Source organism: Emericellopsis atlantica (genome assembly GCF_019669845.1).
Source record: "Emericellopsis atlantica unplaced genomic scaffold F5Z01scaffold_34, whole genome shotgun sequence".
In the NCBI taxonomy this organism is placed as follows: Eukaryota; Fungi; Ascomycota; class Sordariomycetes; order Hypocreales; family Bionectriaceae; genus Emericellopsis; species Emericellopsis atlantica.
The window spans coordinates 115805-143006 of record NW_025764736.1 but is presented as its reverse complement, the minus strand read 5'-3'; the positions used below and the strand labels follow the sequence as shown (position 1 = coordinate 143006).

Here is a 27202-nt window from a genome sequence, read left to right as displayed (position 1 = left end):
CAGAATTGCATATGGACCACCCAATGTTGGGACAAGCTTGGTGACGGAGCGAGGCACGGAAAGGCCGCTGTAGAGATGAGCGATTTGGGTTGTCGCTTCCAGCGATCACACGAAGATGGTCAGGGATGGGTCGTGAGTCGCGTTCGCGCTCCAATTGCTGCGTCAACGAACAGAGTATATGTTGGTGTCCTCCACTATTCCGTTCGGAGCAAACAATCCGGGCGTTATTCGCTCCTGGAAGCCTCACCCAGGCGAGCGTAGGAGTTCTTCTGGTGCAGAATCGTGCATGGAGCGGTGAGAATCCGGACAGCTCTGGCAAACTTCCGTCGCGGCTACTGGCAGTTGAGTGACGTGTGCCTTGGAGCGACGCGTCTAAACCGAGAGTGAACCCTTTGTCGTAACCAAGCAAGCGGCCAGGGCTTATCGAACCCTCGCGTGAGTAATGAACAGAGCCCGCGATTATCTCGCGTTGTATACCAAAGCCAGAATCTAGGACAATTGGGATGAGGTTTCACAGTCCACCTCTGGGAGCAGCCTCAAATCAGTCTCTTCAGGGAGTGGCCTGCCCAAGGCAGCCATCAAGTCGTCCAAGCGAGGTGCTTCAATGCGCTCGCAATCAAGCTGCAGAGTCCGAGAGACTTTGGTGTAGGGCAAGTCGACCTGCTGAAAGGGGGCCGACGAATCTGATTGGCCCTGGGCCATTTCGAGAGTGACCTTTCGGCGGTGCGGCCACGTGCCCAGACGCCCCAATCACGTCCTCCTGCTCAGACTATGCAACCGATGAAGTAGAAGACTTGGGGCTCATGTATTCCGACCAAGCCAGCCTGCACGAGGGTCTTCACGCGACGCCCACTCTCCTGTGAGTGGACACCAGGCACCGGCCCACTCCAGACGACCTGGCACTGTGCCACCGTGAAAGCCACTCGAGGACGGGCGCGGTTTCGCACGGGGGAGTACATCTGCATACCGCCGGAAACGCGAGGGCCAAGGGCGGCTTCAGGTTTCGAGAACTTGTGGCCGGGAGCCATTGGCGCCGGGGCCGGGGACGTGCGTCAGTGCAGCGGTCAGACGCAATGTCGCCACGGTAGCATGCGCTCGAGGACCCGCCGCCGAAGCGAGAAGGATGAGGCGTGTCTATCATTGTGGGGCGTCCGCATCTGCCAGATGAGGCTACGGGGCTGGCCGTGCGCTAACTCGAATGAGCATGGGGTGTTGGTGCACGTAGGCCAAGCGGGGTGGGGCGTGCCGACAGTACTGGGGTGATCCAGCGCTAGCGGAGTGCTGTGCGGGTTAGCGTAGGGTTGGACTGGTGGGCCTCCGAAGAATCTAGCGATGAGCCCACCACGACCGTGCATTCCTCTGCTTTTCCTTTTGCACTATCGTCAGATGTTTTCAACCACAGTACGTTGCATCGCGACTCTACCCAGTATCCGACGCCTGTTCTACGCACAAACGAATACATCCACTGGACGCCGCGTCCGATACGACCGACAACGCCAAGACCGCCGCGGACCACTCGGCAGGCCAGCTGTAGCATACTGAGAGCCGCCGCCACAATCCTGTCCTTACGCGCGGGCACTAAGTAGCCATGTTCACATTTGCCAGGCAGAGGTCGTATTCGTCTGCCGATACACCAGCGAAGACGCTGCCTCCGGCCGACGGGCAGCCCTACACAAGCAAGCAGACCATCAGAAACACACCAATTCCTGTACGTGGCTGTTCCAGATCTATACGTTAGTCACATCGCGTGTTCTGTGCCTACCACTATGAGGGTGGAGTGCGTCGTTGTCCCGTACCGCCTATCGGACTCGCTGACTTCCTCTTCTCTTCTTTCAGGGTCCATCTCGCAGCGTGTCGCACTACTGGAACAGCAGGCTACCAAGAGATCATCCTTTTGTTCCACAGACGTTGGTCCAACTTCCCAGATGCGTATGCATACTGCCCACCCATGGCAGCCTCTGAAGTGCTGAAGTATCTTTGTTCCCTGCATCAAGGCTGTTTCATTCTTCCAATACCATAATCTTTTCAGATGTACCACCCTTGGATGACGCCCTCAAGCGAATCCGGCAAAGGATCGACGACGTTGCGCCTGCCTCACCTTCCGATGTGCCCACAGCTATTTCGGATCGGGATCCGTGGTGGGAGCGCCTAGTTGCTGAGATCGAGAGACGAGCACTGTTCAAGCTATGCCTCCCTTGGGACAAGATCAAGAACGAACACACCGCTGTGTGCGCGAGATCGTACACACGGCCATGGTAGTCCACTGCGACCGCCTATCGGGCCGATGTTAAGCCAATATGTCAGGGCTAGGCGCGCCTCGAGCGAAGGTTATATAGTGCTGTGCCTGAGTGGCTCGAGACAGTGGGCTGAAAAACAGACATCACGCACGGTAGATGATAGTTAGGAATGAAGATTGCGGTAGCGCCCGCCGATCCACTAGGCGTACTGTAACATCATGTTGTAGGACGCCACCTTGGGCAGCGCGCAACAACAGAAGCAGGACAGGGGGTATTCTTAGCTGTAGCTGTCAACGACCATTCAATGACCCAGATCACGAGCAGAATCATGATTCCTTTAGTATGCTATCTATATACGTGCCGGGTTGCTTGGCCAAGCGTCACGAGGACTCAAACGTCTCGTGCGCCACTGGCAGTAGCCATTGTGATAGATGTAGATTTCCCAGGCCCTTGGGCATATTGGAATTACCAGACTTCTTTTGGCGTTATCGCTTCATCCGGGCAAGACTGGAAGAACACGCCAATGCCATGAGTATGGGCGCCACCGTCTTAGATGCCATCCACTAGTAGCCGACATCGATATTCAAACCCACTGTCGTGATCAGGCGATGAGCTTATTCCAGAACTATGAACGACGGTGTCTAGCAGTCACTATACAAGCATCTATATCGAGTTCTTTCTTTAGAGCGCCTGCTCCGAATCGGGTGCCTCGCGTCGCGAATCCTCCTGCGTAGCCGTGCCAGAGTCGCCATGGGTGTCCTCGACAATTTTCAAGAGTTCCTGCACTAGTAAATCCATGACCAGCAGCTGCAGCGAGAACTGGGACAGTTTATCAACTAAACGACAAGGTGAGCCGCGCGACGGGTGATCATCACCGGGCGGAGGGCTCGCCGTATCTGCACCAGCAGAAGACCGCAACGCCACAACGTGAGCAAGAGTGTTTTGTGAACGCAATCCCCGCTGAACCCCCTGTTGGTCCCAGGCATGCAACTTGTTTGAGAGGCCACGAAGGCCCGGCCCTCCCGAACTATCTTGGGACGACGTTGTCGACGCCGTGCTTCCGTCGTCCGAGAGACCACCTGTGCTGGCCATGAGTGCGGGAATATCACTGTCTGTATCGGAGCTTTCAGAAACCATGCTGACGCGACAGAGAGGTGATACGAGAAGAGATAAGAAACTCGCACTCTTTCCCACAGCGTCTTGAGTGGATTTAAACTGAGAGCAAGGCTGCTATCGACAGCCTGCACGTCGACGCTTTGTGCAGGTCTGATGTGGATGTAAGCCCCACGCCCACTTCTTGTAGGCTTCTGAAAATGCATGGGGCGCCTCCCTTGAAACAGCCATCCACCATCAGTGCCCAAACCGCGGTGCCAGTGACAGTTCGGCCGCTTCGGATGTGGCACACGCTCATCGGCAAATGTAGCCCCCTGTGCATAGCACACATGTTTACGGAGGTTGGATGGGAAGGTCGAGGAGGTACAGGTTACTTCAGGTGAAACCAAGAGAACGCTGCATCTAGCCGTCGATGTGGGATCGAGTCTCTGAGCTTCCGCATGAGACTCGACTGCTGGGAAGCCGAAGTCGCGCATAGCAGTGACGCCCATCCGCTCCTTGAAGAGACATCCAGATACAGCCTGGTCCTGACCGCCCGCTGATCGATATTCCTTGCGCAGATGTAGGTGCCCGACGGGGCATCTCACGGTCCAGCTGACGCGGACTCTTCGGGACAGGTACGTATGACTTACGTCGCTTGGACCTGCCTCATCTACCCCATGGCAAAACCCGGATATAGATTCGGCCCCCCTTTATCTTTGCTGACCCCAGACTCCTATACGTACCCAGACAGAGACAACATCTTCGAGTCAAATTCGAGGAAATGATAGGAGCAGGACGTCAGTATGCGGCCGGCCACAACAGAGCCGACAATCGAGGAGGTCAAGCGAGAGAATAGGCTGGAGAATTGACGTCGTGCCTTCCAATAGACTGTGACAAACAAGAGTTAGTCCAAGAACAATACAACGCCGGGTCATCTGTTGATTGAAGCATCAGCCAGCGGCTGGGGGGTACGAAGCGGTATCAGTCCGCGGCAGGGGCTCAGCGTAAGAAACCTCCTCAGCAGTATCACGTCCGTTGGCCACACTTCCGAGCCGGCCAAACCCATACCATCATCGAGCACAATGACTCGGGACACCCAGTCGATGTCGCCGGGATAACCACGCCCGCACCGTAGCTCACCGGCGTGGAGAGGGACCCGCCGCTCGCTAAGGCATGCATCGTCGAGTCGTGAACTTGGGCCGTTGACAGTGTTGGACCTGGATATTGCTTCGTTCAAGATATGTGACGTGAGCGTCGCATATATTTGCTGGCCAGTAGCATAGAGGGAGAATGTTAGATGTAATCATGCAGCGTGAAGTTCAAACCAGGCCGCTTGTACACGGAAACTGGGTTGCCGTCTGACACCCACGTATCATGCGGATAATCGCGGAATAGGGGTGTTAGCAGTAATATTCGACCAGACAGATGCAGATCAACAAGGCAAGGCAGCATCACGGGTCTGAAAGCCCTAGTCCGAGGCTCTGCCCATCCCAACCCCTGGAGCAGCCTCACAAAGTTACTCATCATCTCTAGCGGCCAATCAAGCTGGTGAGCGTCTCGGCACGGGTAATCAAGCTCTGTGGAAACTGCCTGCATGTTTTGGCCAAGGGGCCTGCCACTGCTCGATTTGTTGTCCCCTCATCGCCAGGGATCCGCGTACTTTTTCAAAGTTCAGTCATTCTCACCGTGATCTGTAGAAACAATCTCACTATCGTGACCCTCCTCGTTCTCAGCGCATTTATGTCCCCAGTGATCACCGTCGCTTAACAGCTCCCACAGCAAGATATCATATACAGCATCTGGACAACCCATCGATGGGCTGTGGATGAGGCTTCTATCAATACCATTGCAGTTCGATCCCTTTGGCTGGGCGAGTACCTCTGCCGGTTTCGCGACATCAATGTATCGATCGGGGACAGGGACTATCCAAGCATCTTTCTCACGAGCGGAAATAGACCTCACGGTGGTTGTTGATGCACGGTTTCCTTTTGTAAAAATGGCTATATGATTGATTTATTGTTCCCAGGGGCATGGAAGTTCGAGCCTATTTAACGGATCGAGTACACCAAATCGTTTCGACTCAGCTCTCTGGCATGTCCCCTTCAAAATGTCGCGGTACGAATTTCCTCAAGCTCCATGACTTCACTCGCCTGAAAGAGGCACCAAGGGAGGCAAAACCATAGCGACCTGCCCTGTACCCCTTCTCGAGGATATTGATCGTGCCACCCGAAGTGACGGCAAGCTCGCATGAGAGCGAGAATCTGGGTGCGCTGGCTGCACTGTGGCGCTCGTTCGCATTGTCTCTCAACCCAACCCCTTTTCCCTCGATCAAACCAAGCGAAGCGAGGAAGCCACTCCCGATCCGACGAGCATCCCATGGCAATGCAGCCTCGCCACAGAGCCAGTAAGGAATACCAAAGTACGGGCCCCCGGGCAATAGGCTCATCTTTTGTAGATGTAGTACAATACTCTGTGCAGACATTGGCGCTCTCCCCTATAGATGCACTCTCAAGGTTACCACATTCTTGCCACTCGTAGACGGTTCTATCACGGGATGTTGGTGGACGAGGCTCCAATCTGCAAAAACAACCCTGCCGTTGGGATGATCTGCCAGGCTCCTACATGACCTTGCTGATGTCTGGAAGTCGGCTTCGCTCGCTATCTACGCCAGTCTTCACGAACAATCACCTGTTATGATTGGACGCAAAGTTGGCATCCGTGAGTGGTAGACACGACCTTGAGGCAAGACCACCATCGCCATCGCCGTGCTTCTACGTCTCATAAGCTCGGAGCTGCCGAATCCTCATGCAGCCACAGTCCAAGGAGTATCTGTGGTGGAGCGTAGTAGTGATGCAACCCTCCAGAGCAGGGATCCGAACGCCTCGCGGCCACTGCATGCTTTGTCGGCAGGTCTTTGCACTGCGTATGATATGGGCACTGGCCTGTAATACTCGGCTGCTATTTCCATGCCTAAGCTGGCGGTGGCGAGGTGTGCGCCGCCCCCGTCAAGACGCTTGAGAGGCGGATGCCTGGGGCACTATATATGAAGACGTTCACGCTGCTTGGGCTATGTTTCCTACTCTAGTTCTCACTCAGACTCGCACGCTAACTACCACCATCACTCTCGCTCCCGCTCCCGCTCCCACTCATGCTGGCAATTCCCATCCTTGACATATAACATTTCCACTCTAGGACCCAGCACATCGATGAAGGTTCTCATATAACCACAGCATCACTGCAGAGGACGAATAAACATTTTGGCGAACCACGACCTTGCCCAACCCGACCACAACCACGGCGTACATTTCGAACCACTTGTCGACATACCTCAAGTGTGTCATTGCTTCCAACCATACGAAAATTGCTGCAAGCCCATCGGCTCCGGCTAAGCCTCTTACACGGCGCCTGAGGAACAAGACCCCTTATATCGGGACTCATTATCTGCGCAGGACGACACAGTTCTGTTTATTCCCCGAACAACCTCAACAGAGCACAAAAACAGCAAAAATTATGTCTGCGTCTCAGGACCGCAGAAATGTCTCCAGGTGCTCCGTCTCCAATCTTACACCTGAACAGCTCGATCGCAAGCGTGCCTAAGACAGGAAAGCGCAGCGTGTCATCCGCGCCCGCACAAAGAAACGCATTGATGATTTCGAAACCGAGCTCGGCGAGCTGCTCAACTCGCTCAACTCGCGCGAACAGGCTTTCCAGGAGCTCCTCCGCCGGAACCGCATGCTTGAGGGCGAGCTGCGTGAAGTCGTTGGCTTCTCCAGCTCGCATCACTGGAGTTGGTATCAGCCTGCCGAGCCCTACCCGATGGCCAGTAACTTTCAGTGCGCAGCTGCCGCCATCACCACCTGGCAGCTTCCCTGGCTACACTCCAGAGAGCTACGGACCCTTTATTGGCTTTGATATCTCGTCAGGATGGACCCGTTGCGCCGATGGGGATGCCCCTGAGTTTCCCGCGTCGGGGTCGTACGACGTTTCCAGTCCGTGCTACCCCAACAGCAAGTGCGGAACTGGTCCGACTTACCTACCTCGCGGCGCCCCAAACCCCATGGTTCTATCACCAGCTGGGTGCGAAAATGACGATGGTATCTCGTCCCCTCCTTACCAGCATCTCTTTCCAAGGAAGCATGGACGTACATGGCTAATAAGTATCTAGAATATGAGTTCTCGCTCAATGAGCACCGCAAAGCCAATTCGGATTCATGCTACCATGAGGGAGAAAATGTGCATTGGGGATTCGAATGATTAGGGCGTGAATGGGTCAAACTTCGATTGTGCTAGAAACCACTCGGGTGTCGGTAGCTGAAACAGTCCTTTGCATAAACTATTGTATTGTGTACCAAAGTGAGTGATAATAGGCGGCGGAGTGAATGTCGCTCGGGGAAAGTGGGCCAGCTACATGAGAGACCGAGAGCCAGAACACGTTTTCGCAGGGCCACATCGGCTAAGACACCTGTTCGCTCAGTCCGCAGAATGACAGTTTCTGCTCTAGTACAATGCTCCCAGCTCGTCAGCTAGGCTGATAAGGGCTAGATGTGCCGGCAATTATATTGGCGGAGCAGCTGTAAACTCCGAAAAGATAGTTCAGGCCTAGTTTTGAAAGGGACGCGTCCTATGCGGCAATCTCGATAGCCCCTAATGAAATTGAAAAATACTGACAATCCAGTTGCGAGCAGACATATTCGGCAAAGCTATCTCAAGCCATGAGCCTCGTCAATGACATTGTCAAGTCTTGTGAGCACTCGGCTTATCTGTGTTCGCTAGCTGTCAGCTTTAGCGTTTATTTGCAGCGCTATTTCTTCTTGTCGCAAACGCTGGTACGATATTTGCCGGATATCTGACAGAAATGATTTTGATGTAGAGCATTTGGTTGCCTGTGACTTGCCATTTTTGGCTAGATCGTACACTCCTGAGCAGATCCTTATGATCTATAATCATGGAAATTCTTCGAATATGCGTATCGTCTTACTTATACTATATCACGTTTGGATGCCTGCATAAATGTAGTGGATATGCAGTCAGTGAATATAGCAATATCGCTTTGGAACTAAGATGCAGACGTAGGCCGTCACAAGGCGATCTTCCGCTGAGGGTTATGCCATAATCGGCTGTATTTGGATAATGCTCGCGTCATTAATTTGACAGTATAAGTACGCCTACTAGTCTCTGCCTATTTCCTGAGTGCGACGTACATCACAAGATGTTCAAGTCGGGTGAGTGTCTCACAGCTAGTGTCACCCCGCACGTGCAGTACTCTTCATCTGTCGGGGTGCTCGGCTGCAAGATTGACACCAACCGCGTGGCATACTGGCCAAAACCAGTCGATTGCAATGACATTTGCCTAAGACTCACCCAGGGCGACAGAACGCTTCACTTGCTCCATGCTGATCAGTCGGGAGGGGCTTTTGACGTCTCGTATGACGCGTGGAACTTTCTGGGATTTGGATCATCTGCGTTGAGTGATCCGCAAGTAGGAGGCGGAATCCTGATGGATTACGAGTTCGTCCATGCATCTAACTGCGAGCACCTTCTGCAAGGGGATCTTCTCCCTCTTTCAGCATCGAATAGCATGAATTTTCTGTTTTCTTGTTTCGAGAAGCCGACGTCGTGGGTCTCGCAAAACTTTCTCTTATACAATATCCAGGACCCGACTTGTCATTTTGGGTGGGATGAGCTTTGCCATGTTGACCCTGGAGTGAGCAATCAACCATTTTGTCCACATGCACTCGGCACTGTAGATCAGGAGTTAAACATAGCCGTCCATAATATCGCATATGGCTCAGGGAGCGTCGTCTCGGCTCGCTAACAAAGTTTCGGATTAGATGCTGTATATTGAGTGGTGAAAGAGCTGATTATAGGACCTGGAAAGGTTACATTGGAAGTCTTCCACAAATCTGGTGCGAATCACGGTTGCTTCCCCGCCAAAAACCTCGGCTGACCAGACGTTAGAGGCAACGACCAATGTGCCGAAGAGCGTTGAGGACGAACGAACCAGAGTGATAAGAAGCGCGGTATGTCTCTAAAAGCATAATTTCACTCACCGACTTGGGACGCAGAATTCTGGCGTGTCAGGGTATTCCTGTAACTTTAGGTCTAAAGTAGCTATTAGGTAGAGAAAGATGGTTCTGTGTTGAAATTAGGATAATAAAGCAGTTGTTAGCCAGAGCCGAGTGCGATCGACCTGATTCATGCGTTGAGAATTGTATTGGTAAATAAAGAGCTAGGTAGTGAATGACTGATGCGTCTGTGTATGTATATATATAGTACCTCCGTAGTTGTGTGATCGTTATGCTGTCGCAATGATCCCGACTTTGTCTTTAGAGAAATGAGATGGCCATGATCATCTTGATAGTTGACGGAAAGTACAGGTCACATGTTGGTTCTTCAACAAGACCCCGTAGCTGGGTTACCCAAGTTCTCATTTATTTGCTGAGTTTGCAACCCTAATTTTATTGACCCAAGCGCTTGTACTTGCGTTGGATTGTTCTTCTACCCGAAATAGTCTCCCGCACCACGCAGGTAACATCCAGCAAGGCCTTCTGAGCTTCAAGTGGGAAGCGTGACCGCTTTTGCGATAGCGTCCTTCATCTCTGGAAAAGCCGCTGCAACTCGCGCGGGAAACGCGTCCATGTACAGCCCCCAATCCTCTTTACACTGCCTACACAGCTGGATGCCTCCGAATTGGTGGATAGCCCTGGACGTGCCTGGCGGTCTGAGCCTGCAGTTGGCACAGTCACGACTGCCATTGCGCTGTAGAAGGTCGCAAAATCCATCGAACATCAGCTTGCCAGACTGCGCAATAAAGCCTGCGTACCGTTCGTCACTGGTCAGTTGTGCTACCGTTTCATCGGCAGTTTCCTCAACTCGGTTCCAGAGCTTGAAATGACCGCGCGTCAAATCCACCACAACCTCTGTCTCCGGTTTTCCAATCATCAGGTCATCCTCGACGAAGCGGTATCTTCGCGTCATCATGTGGAGAGGGCCCCCAAATGGGCGCAGGAAATTGAGGATACAGCGCTTGGAGGCATCGGTCGCCCATTCAACATCTAGGGCCCAGAGAAGCATGCGGTACAGCTTGAAGAGCTTAACGCGCGCGTCGGCCTCGAAATATGCGAAGGTACTATTCGTCTCGCCCTCTGCTCGATGCTTGTAGAAAGCGACCGCGTCGTAGAGCGTACAGCCAATCTCCCCAATAAGGCACCATTGCTCCTCGCTGAATGCCGGGTCTTTATACTGGTTGCAGGAGAGCGCGCTGATAATTGTGAACCGAACCAGTGCGTCGCAGTCGCGGAGTCGGAACCAGCTCTCGGGAGAATCTGCCAGGGCATGCAGGTAGCGACGAAAGAGTTCCGAGTCTAGCCTCATGCTGGATTTCTCCACTGACATAAGAAGAAAGGCTCGAAACTCGCGCGACATGGCATTACGCATGCCAGTACCGTGGAAGAGGGTATCCAGCAGCCCCTCCAAGTCGTACCCGAGGATTGAGCTCCTGCCGTCCTGTGGGATCAGATCGCCGCGAAACTCGGCAAAGACGGCAATGACGATGGTCTTCATGAATGCCAGGTATTTGTCATAGTCTTGCCATTCCGGTATGACGCTCCTAGTATACTCGTAGGCAGTGGCGAGAGCTTCTCGGACTACGTCGTCTTGGAGGTCGGATGTGTTGAGGCCGTGCCTCAACTCCTGTGGGAAAAACCAAACATCTTCGGCGGTCTTCCCAATACCCTGGAGAGCATCAGATGCGTCAGCCATACTATTGACTCGTTTGCTCTTAGTGTGGTCGGGGAAAGTCAGACATAGATATCGAGGTATAGCGGTACCAGATGTGGAAGTAATCAGGACATCCCAGGACTCTTTATGATTTGTTGCCTGACCCGGCACCCAGGCTACCGCAGCAACGAGGCGGTCTTGTCTCTGGCTCTACGGCTAGGACTGCGCGGTGCTTCATTGTTGAGGCTGTGCATACGGCCCGAAATAGACGTGTTTATGGTCTTCCAGCATTCATAGCACTGAACTGTTTGGGTCTGTCACACACAGGCTACGTTGGGCATGGTTCGTTTGACGGAGTGCCCTAGCCCGCGAGGAGGCTGCTTGCACAATGCGGACACCTAGTCCAGCGTGATACCCGACCCAAACAGAAATTGGACATGGAGAACCTGTGGCGTGCTTCCGCCGGGAAATCTCTGGCGAACGCACGCCGTACACAGGCGTTCAAAACGTGTTCTCTTCCGGACATCCAAAAATACATGATAGCGGCCGTTTCTCGATGCGGGGGACGGCGCAAATTGGCCTCTTCCCTGAGTACCCTGTAGTCATCATATCAGCAGCTTGATCACTTGTGATACCGCCTCTCGCAGTGTCGACTTCAGGGGTAGAGCACTTTCACCCGATACTCGAACAAGAACCCGCGACTCCTTAACGGCTACAGCTCAGTACTGTACCACGGTCTTGAGGATGTGCAGCCTCCCAAACAGAGAACCACGTTTATGGATGGGGCTTGTGTCCGCAAATGAATATCTGCCTTTTTTACTACCACTAAGTTCACAGATATAGCCCGTGGCGCCACATCGCTGGTTCTGGCTCCAGGCTTTAAAAAGTTGAAGTAGCTTAAACGAATCGAAGTAATAGGAATAATGTGCTAGGTAGCGCAAGTGTGCGTCACTCAATCCGGTACCTTAAGCAGTGATCAAAAAGCCATGAATCGACATAGCTTTAGGCTGACTTAAGAGTACACACCTGTGCAATTTAGAAATGTACCAAGACATTCACACTCCCGTGTTGTTCTATACGATAGAAAGCTGCGCAAGCCCCGGACCCTAAAATCTCGCAGCTACATCGAGGGCTGGCAGAGGAGGCCTATCTCCCTCTTGTATCTGCTTGATCTTGCCGCTCCCGGCTGCAAGAACGGATGCTACGACAGCAACCGACTTTACTAGAAGTTACACCGCTCCAAGGCAGCTACATGAAGCCATAGAAGAGATTGTAATATCGGGAGCAGATTCCCTTGTAGAAACACAACTTCGATCATTTTTGGTCATCCACGGTCTGCTACTAATCGCGTTAAGCAACTTCATAAGTGCTGCCATATGCTTTTTTCCTGATCTAACGAACGCGACTTCTAGGTCCTACTTTCGTGACGAGGGAAATAGGCCGTCACAATCATGCGTGAGATTTAGGACAACTAGGTAAGTTTCAGCTCAGCAAGCAAAACACCTTTCCAGAAGCTCACTTCTTCATCCGCGGCCAAATTCGGCCGGTCGGCTCAAGCTCCTAGCGAAATCGAGAATATGGCACTCCCGTTTGATGCGACCCGACCAGACGATCAGCCCATACCGCTCGGGGCAACCATAAACAACCCCACGATTGGGACGGCCGAGTACGTCAGGGGCATACTTTCCTGTCAAACAACGGCGGAACTAGTCGCGAATGACAGACAATCCAATACAAGACATTTGGCCCAGTGAGAGATGTGTAATTGACTCAGGCCAGGCTGTATTAGTCAAGGACGGGCGATCCTGTCGCGAGAGGATAAAACACATACCCGCGAGCCATGAAATAAATCGACGTTGAATAACAAGAGCTCATGGGTACTTTCGCCGAGTTCGGATGACAGTTGGTTCGGCTACCCTCGGCCTGGGTTGAATCTGTTGATCCCTGGAGACTGCAACAGCAGCTTTGAGGATGATTCCTTTTCGAACTCGGAAGAGAATGCTTGTGGATCCAAGTGAATGTAGCTGTTCAAGCCTTCCGAGGGCGACGAGGTCTCGCGTCATGTCGAGCAGACGAAGAGTGGAGGCATGATTGGAATAATGTTGAGAAGGGCCAGTGGGGAAGAAGCGGAGTTAAAGAACCGTTCAAACGGGGGGGCGGAAAGGATAAACTATTGGTCCGACACGGTTATGGTGCGCCAGAGGATATCGGACTAAAGGGGCAGTAGCCAATTAATCGAGCTTTCCGTCCGATACACCCGGGGCCAGGTAGAGCTAAAATTGGTCGCACTGGCTTTGTGGGTCCATACGTACCATCATTGCTCTGCGCATGTACGGAGAGTACCAGTGGTTTGCGTGGATGACGATCGGCTCGGCGTCTGCGTTTCCTGGAACGACCGCCGATGCCTTTGGAACCACCTAATATGATTAATGCCAGTGTGAATGGTGGCGGTAGAAATAACGAACCATGATACTATGTCCCAACACGGTAGGAGTCTCATACTCCTCGTACCCAAACTTCGTCACAAAGTCGTTGCTGATCGGTGCGTATTGTCCCAGCTGCTGCTGCAACCACTCCGAGTCCCGCTCAAGGTGCTTCAGAAGCCGGTCGTCAGCCGCCATGACAAGGGACGCCACATTAGCGAGAATTCGCCCCAGCTTCACGCCATTGCCGCCCTGATGAGGAGTCCCCATAAACAGAATTCCATATGTTGATAGTTTGATCGATCGATGCTCGTGCAGGGCGCCATGCCGAGCGGCGTCGGAGTGGATAAGAGCCTAAGCGACCCAGTTAACGGAGGATTCATACGTACGCGATATCAGGCCGGGTACCGATAGACAACCAATTCAGACTGCCGGTGCGTTTAAGCCACTGTTTCGTCTGCATGATGTCTGTCAGTGACTTCCAGTTAGATGGAAGGTTGGCCTTTGGCGGCCAGGGAGTCTGTGCAGTGTGTATTCCGGGGTCAGCGAACTTCGCGATCAATCCCTCGGTGTAGGTGGTCTGATGGATAAAGATGGTGCGTTTGTTCCTGTCACGGATGAGTTGAAGGCCAAGGAACTGCTTGACCTCGCCGATGCGCTTCATGTTGAAGATGCCTTCCAAGGCCACGAGGACTTCCTCGATAAGTGACTTGCGAGGGGCCGCGATGATCATGTCGTCAACGTAAACAAGAAGTTTCACTCCGTCACCGCGGATGAAGATACACAACTCTGTGTCAAGGGCCTTGAACCCTAATTTCTTGAGTTCTTTAGTGAGGCATTCGAACCACCACAAAGGAGCCTCCCGTAGTCCGTAGATGGCTTGGTTGACTCGGAGGACCCGGTCTGTGCCGTCTGAGTGCCCCTGTGGTTGTTCAATGAATATAGGCCGCTTGGCCTCGGCGTGGATAATAAGGGACCCGCCTGTGACTAGCCGTACGTGGGAAAATTTGCTGCTGCTCTTGTTCATTATCCAATCATGACAACTCTCGGTCTCCCATTAGCCAATCAGTGTTGCTATTGATAAGTCGCGCTGGTAACTGCGCGGAACAATGTTTAGATATTCATCGGGGCAGAGAGGTCTACGGGCCTTTGCATAGCTGCTGCAGAGGCGCGATGCTCAATGTGAAGGGATGATCGCGAGATCATGAAACCGGTATTATGGTGCTGATCGATGCTGAGTTGGCTTAGGGTAGATAGGCCAGAATTGATTTGATTAGTCGCGTTGAACAAAATTAGGTCAATTGCATTTATGTAGAAAATTGCTTGGTAGCTGGGGCGATGGATGGCAATTGATCATGGCGAAGCGAAACCTCCACCTGTGGTTTTTTGCGGCGTTATCGGGAGGCTAACGTACTGAACGTCATAAACAAAGAAGCAAGAATGGGGTCATGAGTAGGTTACATAGGCGTACCATCTCCAGAACTTCATATTTTCTCGTGGTCGGCAGTATATAAAAAGCGCCTCCTCCCCCCAGCTACGGGCTGTTCTTCCCGTCCCCGGACTCACTAACAATCCTTTCCTGTCTGTAGATCAACAGTCTCTGAAACCTTCACTTTCCACTCTTTTGAAAAATAACTCAGCAACGGCTCGATCTGCTCTACATTCACTCATTGATTCATCTTTTGAAGATCACCAGCACCTTACTCCACACACAGAGTCAAGACACTCCCTCGAACCATTTTCAGAATGCATTTCATCACTTGCGTCCTCGCTCTCTTGAGCTCTGCTGCCATCGTCAGCGCGGGCAAGGTCACTTTCTGGACGCTGGATGACCAGACCCGCACCGTCTACTTCACTTCCAACGAGAACAAGTTCCCTATGGATCCTGTGACCGTCTCCAACGTTGAGAAGACCACTGTCGACTTCGCTGATGACTTCGTCGGCAATTTTGTCGCCGTCCCTGAGGGCGAGCTTTACCGCGATGGTATGCTCGGCGAGGTCAAGTTCGGCGGCTGGGGCGGGATGACTTTCTTCGACGTCTCCGCCATTGTCGTTCCTGACGATAAGGACAACGTCCACCAGATGTGGCCTGCTGACTCTCAGTCTCCCATGTCTGGCTGCGAAATCTTCCCTTGCGATAATGCCTACTATATCTGGGACGATGTCCAGACCAAGGCCACCACCGAGGACCACCTCATCACCACTCTCGGCGAGGGTTCCACCGGTATTAACTTTGCTTAAGCGACTCACCACCTTACTGAAGCATGGGCTTCTTTCCATTCTTTGACACACCTCATACCAACACTCTTTTCAGAACGATCCCTTTCGCGCCGGGCGCATGTCCCGAGGACATGATCAGAATATTTGGATAGTAAGCATAAGATACCCCCCGCAGAGTCCTTAGAACGAAGCCTGAGGCCGTTTGGAAACACACCGATAGACATAACTATAGACGCGCTGAGCATTGATATGCTCTGCAGCCCCACACGGCGCTGCTGTTGCACCACACTCTTTCACCACGCACACATTACGTCTTCGCACCTCCATTCAGACGCCACTTTGCGCACCATATTTTCCTAGGACTACAGTCTTATTTCACCTGCCGGCAGACAGTTGTCTAAGGGCTAGCGCTCGCTATATTTCCCACACAATCTTACACTAGCTACATTACGAAAAGGCTCCGACGACTTATTTTTTATATATATTGTTATCCTAAGAACACATCGATCCACGCCCATAGACTCAAACTTCTTTTCGGAAGGTTATACTATGGTGCCGGACGCATTATCAAATAGTAAACTAGCCATTCCAATTTGAACTGATGTCTTGTTCTAAAAGAAACTTGAAAAAAAAAAACACATTATAATCATTGCCCGTACAGCGTTGAAAACGAAACTGCCTCCACTGCAAGGGGCACATCCAGAGGTAGTGCCATCCCTGTTGCAATGGTCGTTGTGTGTATGCAGTCTTTACTCGGCCTGTCTGCCGCTAGCTAAACCGCCCCAGTCAGCGATGCAATTTGCGCTTCTTGACTTCGAACAGTGGCGCCCTTTGTTTGGGTTGTTGATCCGATCGGCACACCGTCCGAGTATATACTGTGCTGTACTCTGAGGCGCTACCGGATGGAGATGAGCCTCGCTTGTCACTGTGACTCGAGGTGCGTAAGCGACTTGATCTCGCTTTGGGTGTGTCTGTAATTACAGACTAGACTCACATTCTAAATCCAGAGTACTGAAAAGACCTACGCTGTCCAACCATCGCCCATGGACTCAAAGATTGTGACGGTATCAATGTTAGCAGAGCACCGCCGAAGCAATCATGAAGCTATTGGCGTGGGCTCAACTCGGACGGATTTGTCAGCGTCGAATCGCCCAGTGGCGACGTCACATTGTTGGCCTGGGCTAGCTCTGGATGTTTCAGAATCACCGCTGTAGTGTCGAACCCAGACGGGCCAAGAGTGCGTCAAGGCGGTAAAGTTCGCCTGCCATTTCCACGCTTTCTTAGGATCAACCCGATCAAAGTCGAAATCACGGATCAATGAAGCGGTTACTTTGACGATCTGCATCATCGCAAAGTGGCGGCCTGGACATGTCATATATCCAGCCGAGAACTTCCCACGTTAGCCGGAACTCCCGTTCTTATGGCTCACAGTCCGCTTACCACTAGCCAATTCTTCTCCATGTCTCTCGTGTCGCCGATCAGCCAGCGTTGTGGCTTCCACTGTCCAGCATCGGGCCCCCAGATCTCTGTTGATGCGTGGATAACCCTAAACTGCGTCAGCCTGTAGAGTGTCATTCCTCGACGAAACCCACTGCGAGGAAACACTAAGGATTGTTCCTTTTGTGAAAAAGCGAGATCCGATGGTGAGCCCACCCTCAGGAACTTTACGAGGGAGACCCATCGTTGTAGGGCTGAACATGCGTAGTGATTCTTTGATGCAAGCTTGCAAATAGGGCAATCTGTTGGCGTCGCGGAAGGACACGACATCGCCCAGACATAAACCATTCTCCTGGGCATCCGCGATCTCGGCTCGAACCTTTGCCAAGGCGGTTGGGTACTGAATTATGTGATAAATTGTGCTTTGGATGGCAGCTGCAGATATTGATTAGTAATTGACAGACCATTGCAGGAAGCGAGCAAGATGTACTAGAGACTGGCTCTGCTCCAGCGCCCACATTGACATTAAGCTGAGCCTCGATCTGGCGAAGGGTCAATTTGGGGTGTCTCTCCCACTCTCTGAGCCACTGGGAGAGTATATCCCTCTCAGACCCATGATCTTTCATCCGTACGCGCATGGCATTCGACGTGGTCCTGTACAAGTGGCCCATGGGTAGGAACATCATCCCGCTGGTCAGGGGATTGACGAGGATCCGCAGAGGAATGAGGAAGAATCCAGCAACGGCGGCAAATTTGCTCAAGGCCACGTTGTTCTTTAGCGTGCCGCCAATGTCACATCCCTGGAGGTGTTAAATCCGTCTCGTGCATGATCGTGGCAGGGAGCATGGCTTACCGCCTTGATGAAGCCGAATGGCTTCGATAAGAAGACCGAGCCCACATTATCAAATGTGGTGAACGTCACGAAATTACCCAGGTCCATCGGCTTCTGGTCTTTCGCGAAAACGTTCAGCCAGTGCAGCAACTCCCTGATGTTTTCGTCGACGCGGACTTCATGTTGCAAGACTTGTGACAAGCCATAGCCTCTCGCAAAATGCTTCGAAAGGGCCTTCTTCTTCTTTGGATCCGTCGTAGACATGGGATTCTGAAATCGTCGGTCCGGAACACTTGTCACCTTGTACCAGTCGGCCTATTTGGTGTTCAACGGGCGGTTTTGAAGAGAATCCCCGAGGAGGCGACCAACCTTGAACAGATCGTCCTGTAAAATCCATCTCGCTTCTGGATGACTGACACTTACCTCCCTAGGGGCTATGCGGACAAAATGACCATGCTTCCTATGAAGAGCCTTGAGCCGCAGATTCTGCTGCCCTTCGAGGATGACGAAGACGTGCCAAAGCCGGGTGATCGACGCCCAGAATGGCCCTGGGATATCTGAAAGTTCGGAAAGATATCGGCGACGGATGGCGATGGCTACAAGAGCTATTGCCAGCTGCACAACAAGGCTAGGCCAAGAGACGAGCTGCCCCCAAACGGCGGGTTCCATCTCTAGTATCACACGAAAGCGGTACCAAAAGCTCTAGATGAGCGAAGCGTAGAAGCTGAGCATATCTCCGATCTATTTACAGGTGGTCATTACATCTTCCTCGTCCACTTTGTGCCGTGAGACTGTGCCGCCAATGTCCAACAATGGACGACGTAAAATTACGAAAGGAGGACCTCGAGATCCAATTCGCACCGGCCATCAGGCGTAATGTTACGACATGCGACCGCGTCCTCCGCTCACGTGCTTTCCACTTTATCTCCGATGAATCAAATCGACACTGCCTCACATCGCTCGCGCTCCTCTTGTGGTCCAACGCTCCAACAATTAACCATGCCTCACGGGAGCGTCGTGCTCCCGTGAGCCCTCACAATCATATATCGTGAATAGGACGCACAGTTTCATCAAATATAACGCGGTCGCTCATCTCCCTCCGTCTTCTCCAGCAGCCGGCACCAACCGCGATGCCAGCCGTCGTCAGAGTTTTTGAGCCAATTCAGCCACTTCCCCACGATTCTTTTCATTATGTTGACGCGGCGTGAAGCTTCATCTTAACGGCGACTCAAGGCAACGTATTTCTTTTACATCGTTGTGCACGGGCCTGACTTCGGTTGTTGAAGGCAGCGTTCGGACCAAGACGGCGTTGTCGAGTGAGGAGTGCACAATAGAGGCGCCGGGCTTCCAGATGTCAGTCAAAGTGGGGAGGAGGAAGTTGATGACCCGAATAGACGGGTGCATGAGCGTGCTGAGTGACACTCGGACATTGGGGTGGAAAACGAAGTATTTACACTATGCTGACCCGGCCGTACAGATGGCGGAAACTCGATTTCGGAAGATGCAGACCGGGGGGCGTCGGATAAGATTAGACAGCGCCCGTGAAGACAGGCACTCGCCTTAACTTTACATTATCATAGCATTAAGAAGAGCACGGGCAATCAAAGAAGTGAGTACGTCGCTATCTGTTTAGCAATGAAACCCCTGTGAGGATGAGACAAGACAAGGTGTTTAGGAAAAATGGCATAACCTCGATGATACTTTAACAAAAGCTCACCGTGAGCAAGTACATGGCGGTGGTGAGACCCTACTTCCATCGAAGACGTATTAATGAAATCCTGGCCCCTACCCCTCAATATTCAAGTGATCTGCATGCAGGCAAGCCGCTGGGAAGTCGCTGCTTAATCAATTCGTACTCCACGAATCCTCCGTGCTAATACAATGTCTTTCCGCATCAGTGTTACACGCTTCGCGTGTAAGGCGCAAAGATTTGCGTCTTCGAATAGGTATACGAGATATGCTTCTGCGGCTTCCTGGAGCGCCTGAAGCGCTTGGGTTTGCCAATAGAAGTCAGCACCCTGTGGTCTGCAAGCCTGGCCTATCTCACGGCACTGTATCATCTTTTAGTACTGGAAATTGGACCAAGTAACGCAGAGATATACCAATCGGGCAAATGGTAGTTTAGATACCAAAAGCTTTGTATTCGACTGATACGTTCTGATTTCGCGTAGAGCTTTTGTTCCTGGTTTATACCGGCGCTTCGCTTTTGGTGGTGGCCGCCATATCGGATCCCCCACTATGAAGAAAATCAGCTTATTATGTATGACATATGCCTTTGGAGGATACAAGAGTTACGTTGCGTTTCTTCAGGCCTAATTTTGAAATTATTCGGTGGTTTCGAGGCATAGTCTGAATCCGACGGGCGCCATGGGCTCGATGGGCCAGCCATATCGGTATACCTGGGATCTCAGGCTGACAGTATGGTAGAAGTTAAGGTTTGTACGAAAACCTCAGAATGGCTACTCGAACTCTGAAAAAAGACGAGGCAATCACCTTATAGTCACGATCATATATAGCTCAGTCACCACGGCAGCATATCTGTTTTTGGAGCCTAGGTCTGTGCTAGATGCGAATACAAAAATCTACATCATAACAAGGGAGACTTGCGCTATAAAATCCAGTTTTGGAAGAGTGCTCGACGTACAGATAGTCACGTTTTGGTCCCAGCACATTTAAGTGCGCCAAGCAACACAGCGTCCGTCACGAAATCGACAGTTTGAGCGACAGCCGGAACATAACCAGTGGCGCTTCGAAACGAGAGGACCACATTATGAGTACTCTATACTACAAGATAGGTCTCTCAAGGGTCCTGATCGGCCAAAGCTCAGGAGTGTCAGAATTGGACCAGTCCATTGCTAGCCTAAACGCTGCAAATGCCTTCGCCGTCCAATGCTTGAGCACCTGGCAAGATCTCCCGTTCTACAAGCCATTGCGCAGACGCTGAAGTCGAAGGATGCTACGGTCCGCGCACCAGTCCTTGCCCTCGCAGGAACTGACGGATGAGGCAGTGGGCACCAGCGCGGCGATCGCACGCGTACCAGTTCAAGATTCTGCATTGCTCGCTAGTTGTGGAGGGCTCACTCCAAGCACCTCGCGACCAAGGTGTAACACTCGCAGAGGTCAAGCATTCTACCTTGGCAAGGCACGCTTCGCTTGGGGGTTCGTGTTTACATACATTTCGTAATCAGCGTCGTCTATCTCTCCATGCCGTCTTATCAGGTAGATATCAATAAGGAGGCTTTTCTGCGGCAGCGAATTCGTCATGATTGCTGCGCATAGGGGTTGACTCTGCTTGAGCCACGTTTCAAGAGGATGTGTCTCATCATCGAGGCGCCGCTTGAGATTCCGGAGAAGCTGGGCTTTTGAAGCTGTTGCTAATTGACGGAGTGGTGGGTGGGTAGGGAGAGCAAGAAGTAAGACGTATTTCCCCATATTCCAATCGCGGCGAAGGTTACACACGTCACGCCAGAATTCGCATTGCTTCTGCAAACCCCTCATTTTTGGTACACACTCAAGGTCAACCGAGTAACTCATAGCTTGCCTGACGTCTTCCGGGGTGCCCAAACCCTCCATCTCCTCACAGAAACGCACGGCATTCAGCCTCTCGTGGAACACGCTACCGATAGCGCTTCCCGTGACTGACTGCCAGAGCGTGGGCAGGTTGCGTCGATCAGAAGCTTGTATGGAGCGATAGGCCCTGACAGCCTCACACAGGTTGCCAAGGATGATGTGACGATCGTCCGACCAGGTCCGCGCGTCACATCTTTGTGGACGGGTTGACGGAAGCGCACGTCTCTGTAGAAGAGACGGTCCCGCGAATTGCGACGGAGTGTCGTCCTGTAGCGGCGACGGAGTGTCGTCCTGTAGCGGTAGAGTCTCGCTGTCCGAGTTCGTGTTCCGTGGCCCAGGTATGTTCACATCATCCCTATCCATGTCACATCCATAAAGTGCATCGTAAAAAAAAGTACTAGGAATTTCGTCCTGTTGGTCATCGAGAAGCATGGATGCCAAAGCCTCGTCGGGCGGCTCTAGAGCTTTGCATGCCACGGCTGCCAGAACGTGAGTGCGAAAGGAAGATGCTTGTCCATCAGCTACATCCTGACTAACGTGCGGCGCGCCTTGCTGAAGACGTGCGATACCTAGAAGCGCTATAATTCCAGTGTCTCCTTCACCGTCAGGGGATACCTTTGGCCCAGTCCAATCCGTCACAACGGCCCTGGCTCCCGCATCCAACCGAGGGATAGCAGCCTGGGTTCTGCTCTCGTACCAGTGGACACAATCGGGATAGGCTACGGCGAATGACCAAGCATCATCGTCCCGGAAAGGGATGATCATGGGGTAATCCGCTCCCTGGTCACCGACGTAAGTTACTTTTGTCCGATCGAGCCTTTGAGTCTGGGCAATCCTGGCGTAAGCGGGCGACTGGGCACGGAGAAGCTCCAGATAATCCTCCATAATCCGTTCGTCAACAGGACCTCCGCATGCCAACTGCCGCATAGACGCCGGGAATCCCCCCGTCCGCCCCTCGGCTACGTGAGTGGCAAACCGCAACGACAAGTTCGTCGTTGTGGGTGCCTCGCGTTTACTGGGATAACGTGTCTGAATGGCTTCCCAGGCTGCCCCGACCACGTCGACAGAGGCTTTTGATAAAGGACAAAGTGAGAGCCGCTGTAGCACTGCCAACGGCTCCATGACAGCTGCGAACACTGATCCGATTTTGCCATCGCCACCCGTAGCTTTATAAGCGCAGGGACGGCGATTCAACGCCGCAAGAACTCATCTTCCGTCCATTTTAGAATGATTACACGGCGAATTCTGCCCCCTATGATGGGGGAATGGATTGGAGCTCATGCTGACCTCTTTGGACTCGACTCCACTATTGGACAGTGACGCGTCCCTGAGCAGAGATATACATATCTCCGCTTCAAAAGGGAATCCACGCAGCCAACGCACCTACGTTCAGACTACGTCGATGAGAGTGAGGTTAGTTTAGTGAATTCAATAAGCATTTATTTACTCGTGATTAAATTAGACTAGCCCCACTTGAATTTCATTATTCAATCGGGGAATATCCGTGACTAAAATGATTGACCCATGACATATCCACTTATTCAATACGGCTAAAAATCGTGTTATTTAGAAGCTGGAATTTAGAGCTACTTAATAGTAGAACAATTTTCCTTATTGGCCTACTTAACAAGGACTTATATAATAACTGCCTTTTCATATCATAATAATTATAATTAGGCTTGAATGCTACCTGCGCAGAAAAAGATCAAAATCGCCGCTAACAGAGCTATTAAGGCCCTAGGTCTACGCTATTATCGCCTTAACCACTCGTTTCAATAAGCGGCGTATTTTCTACGAAGACGGTCCTAGATGTTGAGCACAGACGAGCCATCCGGCATTACTGAATTATTTTCGTATCTAGACTGTTTTCCTTGCCGTGTCCTATAGGTCCTATTGGCTCCCGGTGATTAGTTTTATGTTATTCTTGATACCAAACAGCACAGTATCACTATCGGACACATCACGTTCCTGACCCTTAACTTAACGGCCGTTAAAGGCTTTCAATATACCTGTTATTATGCTTCGCCAGCTATACAACGTCGTCTTAGACTACAAATATGAGCTAGTGAACTGGAGTATACTCTTGTTTTTCACTCTTTTGTAGTTGCAATCAGTCAAGAATAATGTGGCTCCTTGTACTCATCTTTTCAACGTTGGCAGTCGCGACGGGGTGCAACCGGATCAGCGACACCGGGCTGTGGCAACCTAGCCATGGCATGATATTCGAAGACGTTAGAGTAGCCTTGGGGCTCAGAGACTACAGGGAGATCAAGAAACTAAACGACGATCTACCGAACTTCAATATCAATAATATTCGAAATGACATGGTATATACCGTACCCTACGTCGAGGAGATATCCCCTCCAGCCACGTGGGCTACGGTAAGCTGCACACCAATATTGATGTTTAGCGGGGCGATGGAGACTGTGGGAGTGTCAACACCGCTCTCTACTCCCTTGGCTGAAGCAACAACTAGCACACACACGCCTACGACGGAAACCACACACCCGCCAAAGACAGAAATCACACACACGCCAAAGTCGGAATTCGCACGTACGTCAAGTCATGAAACAAAGGTTATCACTTCTGCCAGTACACGATCACTACCACCACAATCGCAAGCCGTTGAGACAGTGACTGTAATGCCCTCGATTTTCTCTGATGAGCTCTCTGAACCAAGGTGCTATAGTCGTGAGAATGAAGGAATTACATTAGAAGATACTCAAGCATGGGTTTCAGAACTCTTTTGTAACGCATTCGAAGATGAAGTATTAAATACTTTATCTGATCCTATTGCTCGAACGTATATGGAAGAGGAAGAGCAATTGTATCATTTTCGCGTCTCTTGGCTCCGAGGATGTGTTGTTGAAGAGGAACGAGGACTAGAAGGATGCAAGGACATTATGTTTGAAAATTATAAGAAATGCAATAACGGCGGGAAGGGCGGATATACGGATAAGGGTTGTCTGCGCTTCGAGTATCGCCCGGGTGTGATTTTCGAGGCTGAATCGCTTCAGACTATGTAGACTAGACATCGGCTTAGGAAAAGAGAACAAATCCAAAGGGCGATATCGTGAGTCCGAGGAGAGCATATTGCTCCTGTCGCTGAGAAGGTGGTTGGCGTCGATGACGGGGAAATCATGGAGGACGATACGCTGGCTAAGATTATTGAGGTCATAGGTGTCTTTAAGAAGAGAGCAGCGGCTTCCTGATATAAGAAATCCATGCCTGGAAGATATATCAGTTCCCGAGATACATAGTAATGGTGTTTCTTGCTACTGTCTGTTCCAAGAGCCATTCCAGCCAAGACTGTCGTAGAACCCCCAAACATCTATACACTGGAGGCATAGCTCAACACCGTTCCTTTATAAGTAGTCAACCTCGGATATTTCCTTTGACGACTGGAATTCTTCTCAATTTATCGGTACAAGATGTATAATGTCATCAGATATAGATACACAGGGATCCCTATCGCTCAAGCCCTGCTAGCGGATAGTATCTCCCAGCGACGCCGGACGTATCTTCTACTTGCGCCTGAGCGACAAATTACACCCTTCAGCGCAGCTCACAACAAGCGTTAAGGTTTGTTTCTCTTCGCCGATTCTCACATCGGACTCCATGTCAGACACCTCCATCCTCGGAAACAGCTGTACAAACCGCGCGAGAGTATAAGAAACCTCGAGAAGAGCAAATTCCTCTAGAAAATAATGATTAGTATTGTTCACTACCAAAGCTTTTTGTAGAATAAACGGGTGCTTACGACCAAGACAGACGCGGGGCCCTCCGTTAAAGGGTAGATACCCCCATCCAATGTTCTTCAGATTATCGCCCTCCCATCTCTCGGGCCGGAACTCGTCTGCGTCCTCGCCGTAGAGATCTTTTCGCCGGTGCATGGCGTAGACACAGTATCCCACAGCTGTACCAGCCGGTACAAGGACAGGTGACCTGCCATCTGGGCCACCACCGACCGGGAGGGTCGTTGTGTTGATGGCCGATCGAGAGTTGACGGGCACGGAGGGGTACAGACGCAGAACTGGGTTCTTAGCAACGGTACACTTGAGGAGAGAGTCCACCAGCGAAGGGGCAAGACATGACGGTATTTGAGGGACGAACCTTCTTTGATGACGAGGCCCAGATATGTCATTTTCTTGAGTTGTTCGCGTGTGGGAAGCGCCGCTTCGGGTCCGGTTCCAACGTGCTCTGCAACCTCTCCTCTAAGCCGGCTCAGAACATGAGGGTGTCTAGCAAGTAGTCGACTTCTCTAGGTCAGCATCACCGCACTCTACAGGGCAACGATACATATCACTTACAAGGACCACGCCATACAGCAGCCCGTGGTATCTCGCCCAGCCAGTAGGACGTTCAGGCATTGGTCACGCAGGACCTTGGGATCTCGCGTCTGCTGAAGAAGTGCCTTTATAAAGACGTAACTCTCCTCTTTCTCGGCTCGCTTCTTATCGGAATCCTCGAGCGCGTCTGCGACTGCCCCATCAACGAATTCATGACACACCCGGCACGCCTCGCGAAATTTCTTGTCGTTCACGAGCCAGTATAGGCCATTAAGACGGCCTCGGCTCGCCAGGTAATCCTGGCCTAGGCTGAACGCCGCGGAGAATCTCGACTCTTGGCCAACCACCTTGCCCCAGTCCATTGCCTCGACAGCGTCCCCGAAGAGGAGGAACATGGTGGTGGAGAAAGTAAGCTTGAAGCAGAGTGGCTGCAGATCAACCACGCCATTCTCGGGGATGTCATTGATGATGCCCTGCACGCAGCGTTGAATCTGCTCAAAGTTCTGACGCCGATTTGAGGCGAATTGTGGGCGCAACAGCTGCCTGGAATGCTTCCAGGCAGCCCCGTCCTGCGTGAAGATGCCAGACCCCAAAAGGGGCTTGAAGTGCGCAGGACGTAGCCCGAGCGTGAAATCTGAGAGTCGTCTCAGCAATCTGTAGCGACTGTGGTGTGGCACTACTTACTTTCAAAGTCGGTCGACAGGATAGTCTCGATGTTTTCCGGGTCAATTGTGTCGATGCCGGTCACTCCAAGCAGCCTCTGCTCAAACGTGTTGCCAGAGTCGCCGATCACGTCGACGAAGAAGCGCAGAACTCGCTCTTCTCGCGCGTATCGGAATACCTTTACAAGTAGGTCAAGGCCCATGGGCCACTTGGCGCTCCATGGACGCAGTGGCTCGCAGCCGTTCTCAAGGGCGAATTTCCGCTCAAACTAAATAGGGGAAATGAACGCGGTCAGTATGGGCGCGAAAGGTTCATCTTTGTTTGTTTGATGGCACAAGGGCATACTTGGGAAGTCTGATACCGTCGCAGCAGATGCCAGATCAGACGGAACGCCAGCGCGCCCTTGATCAACAGTTCGATGTAGTCCTTCATTTCTGAATACAGCTTTATCGGAAGGATATGAACAGCGATAGGGAACAATCGCAAAACTCGTGCGATAGACAGTCGGGGAGGAGGAGTGGCACGCGCTTTTCCGAGGGTTGTATAACTGATGATGGTGACTTGAGAAGTTCTGTTCGACCCTAGTCGTGAGGAGCTATGTGACGAGGGCTGATTGTCGTTTCGTTCCCGAGTTCATTGGCTGTGCTGGAAACGGTTCGTACAATGGCTTGACGTAAAGGCAGCTGAAAGGCTGGCACGATTGGTTGCATGATACAA

At 51.8% G+C, this 27202-nt stretch overlaps 11 protein-coding genes across 11 annotated transcripts; 4 read left to right on the top strand and 7 right to left on the bottom strand.

Annotated features, from left to right (window-relative positions):
* Positions 1 to 2690: 2690 nt before the first annotated feature.
* Positions 2691 to 4008, bottom strand: F5Z01DRAFT_665600 (uncharacterized protein). The gene has a single exon (XM_046264165.1). The coding sequence runs from the start codon at positions 3839 to 3841 to the stop codon at positions 3074 to 3076; it is 768 nt and encodes a 255-aa protein (XP_046114582.1). The 5' UTR covers positions 3842 to 4008; the 3' UTR covers positions 2691 to 3073.
* A 2400-nt stretch (positions 4009 to 6408) lies between these two features.
* F5Z01DRAFT_355154 (uncharacterized protein) lies at positions 6409 to 7646 on the top strand. Its single transcript, XM_046259265.1, has one exon. The coding sequence runs from the start codon at positions 6868 to 6870 to the stop codon at positions 7495 to 7497; it is 630 nt and encodes a 209-aa protein (XP_046114581.1). The 5' UTR covers positions 6409 to 6867; the 3' UTR covers positions 7498 to 7646.
* Positions 7647 to 8537: 891 nt separating this feature from the next.
* On the top strand, positions 8538 to 9147 carry F5Z01DRAFT_753487 (uncharacterized protein; the record flags this gene model as incomplete). Its single annotated transcript, XM_046267094.1, has 1 exon — positions 8538 to 9147. The coding sequence occupies exon 1, from the start codon at positions 8542 to 8544 to the stop codon at positions 9145 to 9147; it is 606 nt and encodes a 201-aa protein (XP_046114580.1). The 5' UTR covers positions 8538 to 8541.
* Positions 9148 to 9530: 383 nt separating this feature from the next.
* F5Z01DRAFT_665596 (uncharacterized protein) lies at positions 9531 to 11291 on the bottom strand. Its single transcript, XM_046264164.1, has one exon. The coding sequence runs from the start codon at positions 11091 to 11093 to the stop codon at positions 9888 to 9890; it is 1206 nt and encodes a 401-aa protein (XP_046114579.1). The 5' UTR covers positions 11094 to 11291; the 3' UTR covers positions 9531 to 9887.
* Positions 11292 to 13396: 2105 nt separating this feature from the next.
* On the bottom strand, positions 13397 to 13780 carry F5Z01DRAFT_600468 (uncharacterized protein; the record flags this gene model as incomplete). The annotated part of the gene is made up of 2 exons (XM_046260749.1): positions 13397 to 13468; positions 13517 to 13780. Coding segments are annotated over 2 exons (336 nt in total), but the record flags the coding sequence as incomplete, so codon positions are not given.
* Positions 13781 to 15220: 1440 nt separating this feature from the next.
* On the top strand, positions 15221 to 15715 carry F5Z01DRAFT_640061 (DNase1 protein; the record flags this gene model as incomplete). The annotated part of the gene is made up of 1 exon (XM_046262498.1): positions 15221 to 15715. One exon carries the CDS (start codon positions 15221 to 15223, stop codon positions 15713 to 15715), a length of 495 nt encoding a protein of 164 aa, XP_046114577.1.
* Positions 15716 to 16790: 1075 nt separating this feature from the next.
* On the bottom strand, positions 16791 to 18632 carry F5Z01DRAFT_629036 (cytochrome P450; the record flags this gene model as incomplete). The annotated part of the gene is made up of 6 exons (XM_046261634.1): positions 16791 to 17084; positions 17135 to 17240; positions 17287 to 17566; positions 17622 to 17931; positions 17985 to 18278; positions 18333 to 18632. The coding sequence occupies 6 exons, from the start codon at positions 18630 to 18632 to the stop codon at positions 16791 to 16793; spliced, it is 1584 nt and encodes a 527-aa protein (XP_046114576.1).
* A 914-nt stretch (positions 18633 to 19546) lies between these two features.
* On the bottom strand, positions 19547 to 20427 carry F5Z01DRAFT_665567 (histone-fold-containing protein). The gene is made up of 3 exons (XM_046264163.1): positions 20259 to 20427; positions 20066 to 20199; positions 19547 to 20014 (listed from the first exon to the last, which is right to left on the bottom strand). Exons 1-3 carry the CDS (start codon positions 20350 to 20352, stop codon positions 19805 to 19807), a joined length of 438 nt encoding a protein of 145 aa, XP_046114575.1. The 5' UTR covers positions 20353 to 20427; the 3' UTR covers positions 19547 to 19804.
* A 228-nt stretch (positions 20428 to 20655) lies between these two features.
* F5Z01DRAFT_693796 (uncharacterized protein) lies at positions 20656 to 22418 on the bottom strand (the record flags this gene model as incomplete). Its single annotated transcript, XM_046266229.1, has 2 exons — positions 20656 to 21758; positions 21882 to 22418. The coding sequence occupies 2 exons, from the start codon at positions 22416 to 22418 to the stop codon at positions 21093 to 21095; spliced, it is 1203 nt and encodes a 400-aa protein (XP_046114574.1). The 3' UTR covers positions 20656 to 21092.
* A 1180-nt stretch (positions 22419 to 23598) lies between these two features.
* On the top strand, positions 23599 to 24677 carry F5Z01DRAFT_353506 (uncharacterized protein). Its single transcript, XM_046259262.1, has one exon. The coding sequence runs from the start codon at positions 23657 to 23659 to the stop codon at positions 24557 to 24559; it is 903 nt and encodes a 300-aa protein (XP_046114573.1). The 5' UTR covers positions 23599 to 23656; the 3' UTR covers positions 24560 to 24677.
* On the bottom strand, positions 24678 to 26917 carry F5Z01DRAFT_693788 (cytochrome P450; the record flags this gene model as incomplete). Its single annotated transcript, XM_046266228.1, has 6 exons — positions 24678 to 25230; positions 25294 to 25566; positions 25647 to 25789; positions 25844 to 26456; positions 26507 to 26753; positions 26831 to 26917. The coding sequence occupies 6 exons, from the start codon at positions 26915 to 26917 to the stop codon at positions 25058 to 25060; spliced, it is 1536 nt and encodes a 511-aa protein (XP_046114572.1). The 3' UTR covers positions 24678 to 25057.
* Positions 26918 to 27202: the final 285 nt, after the last annotated feature.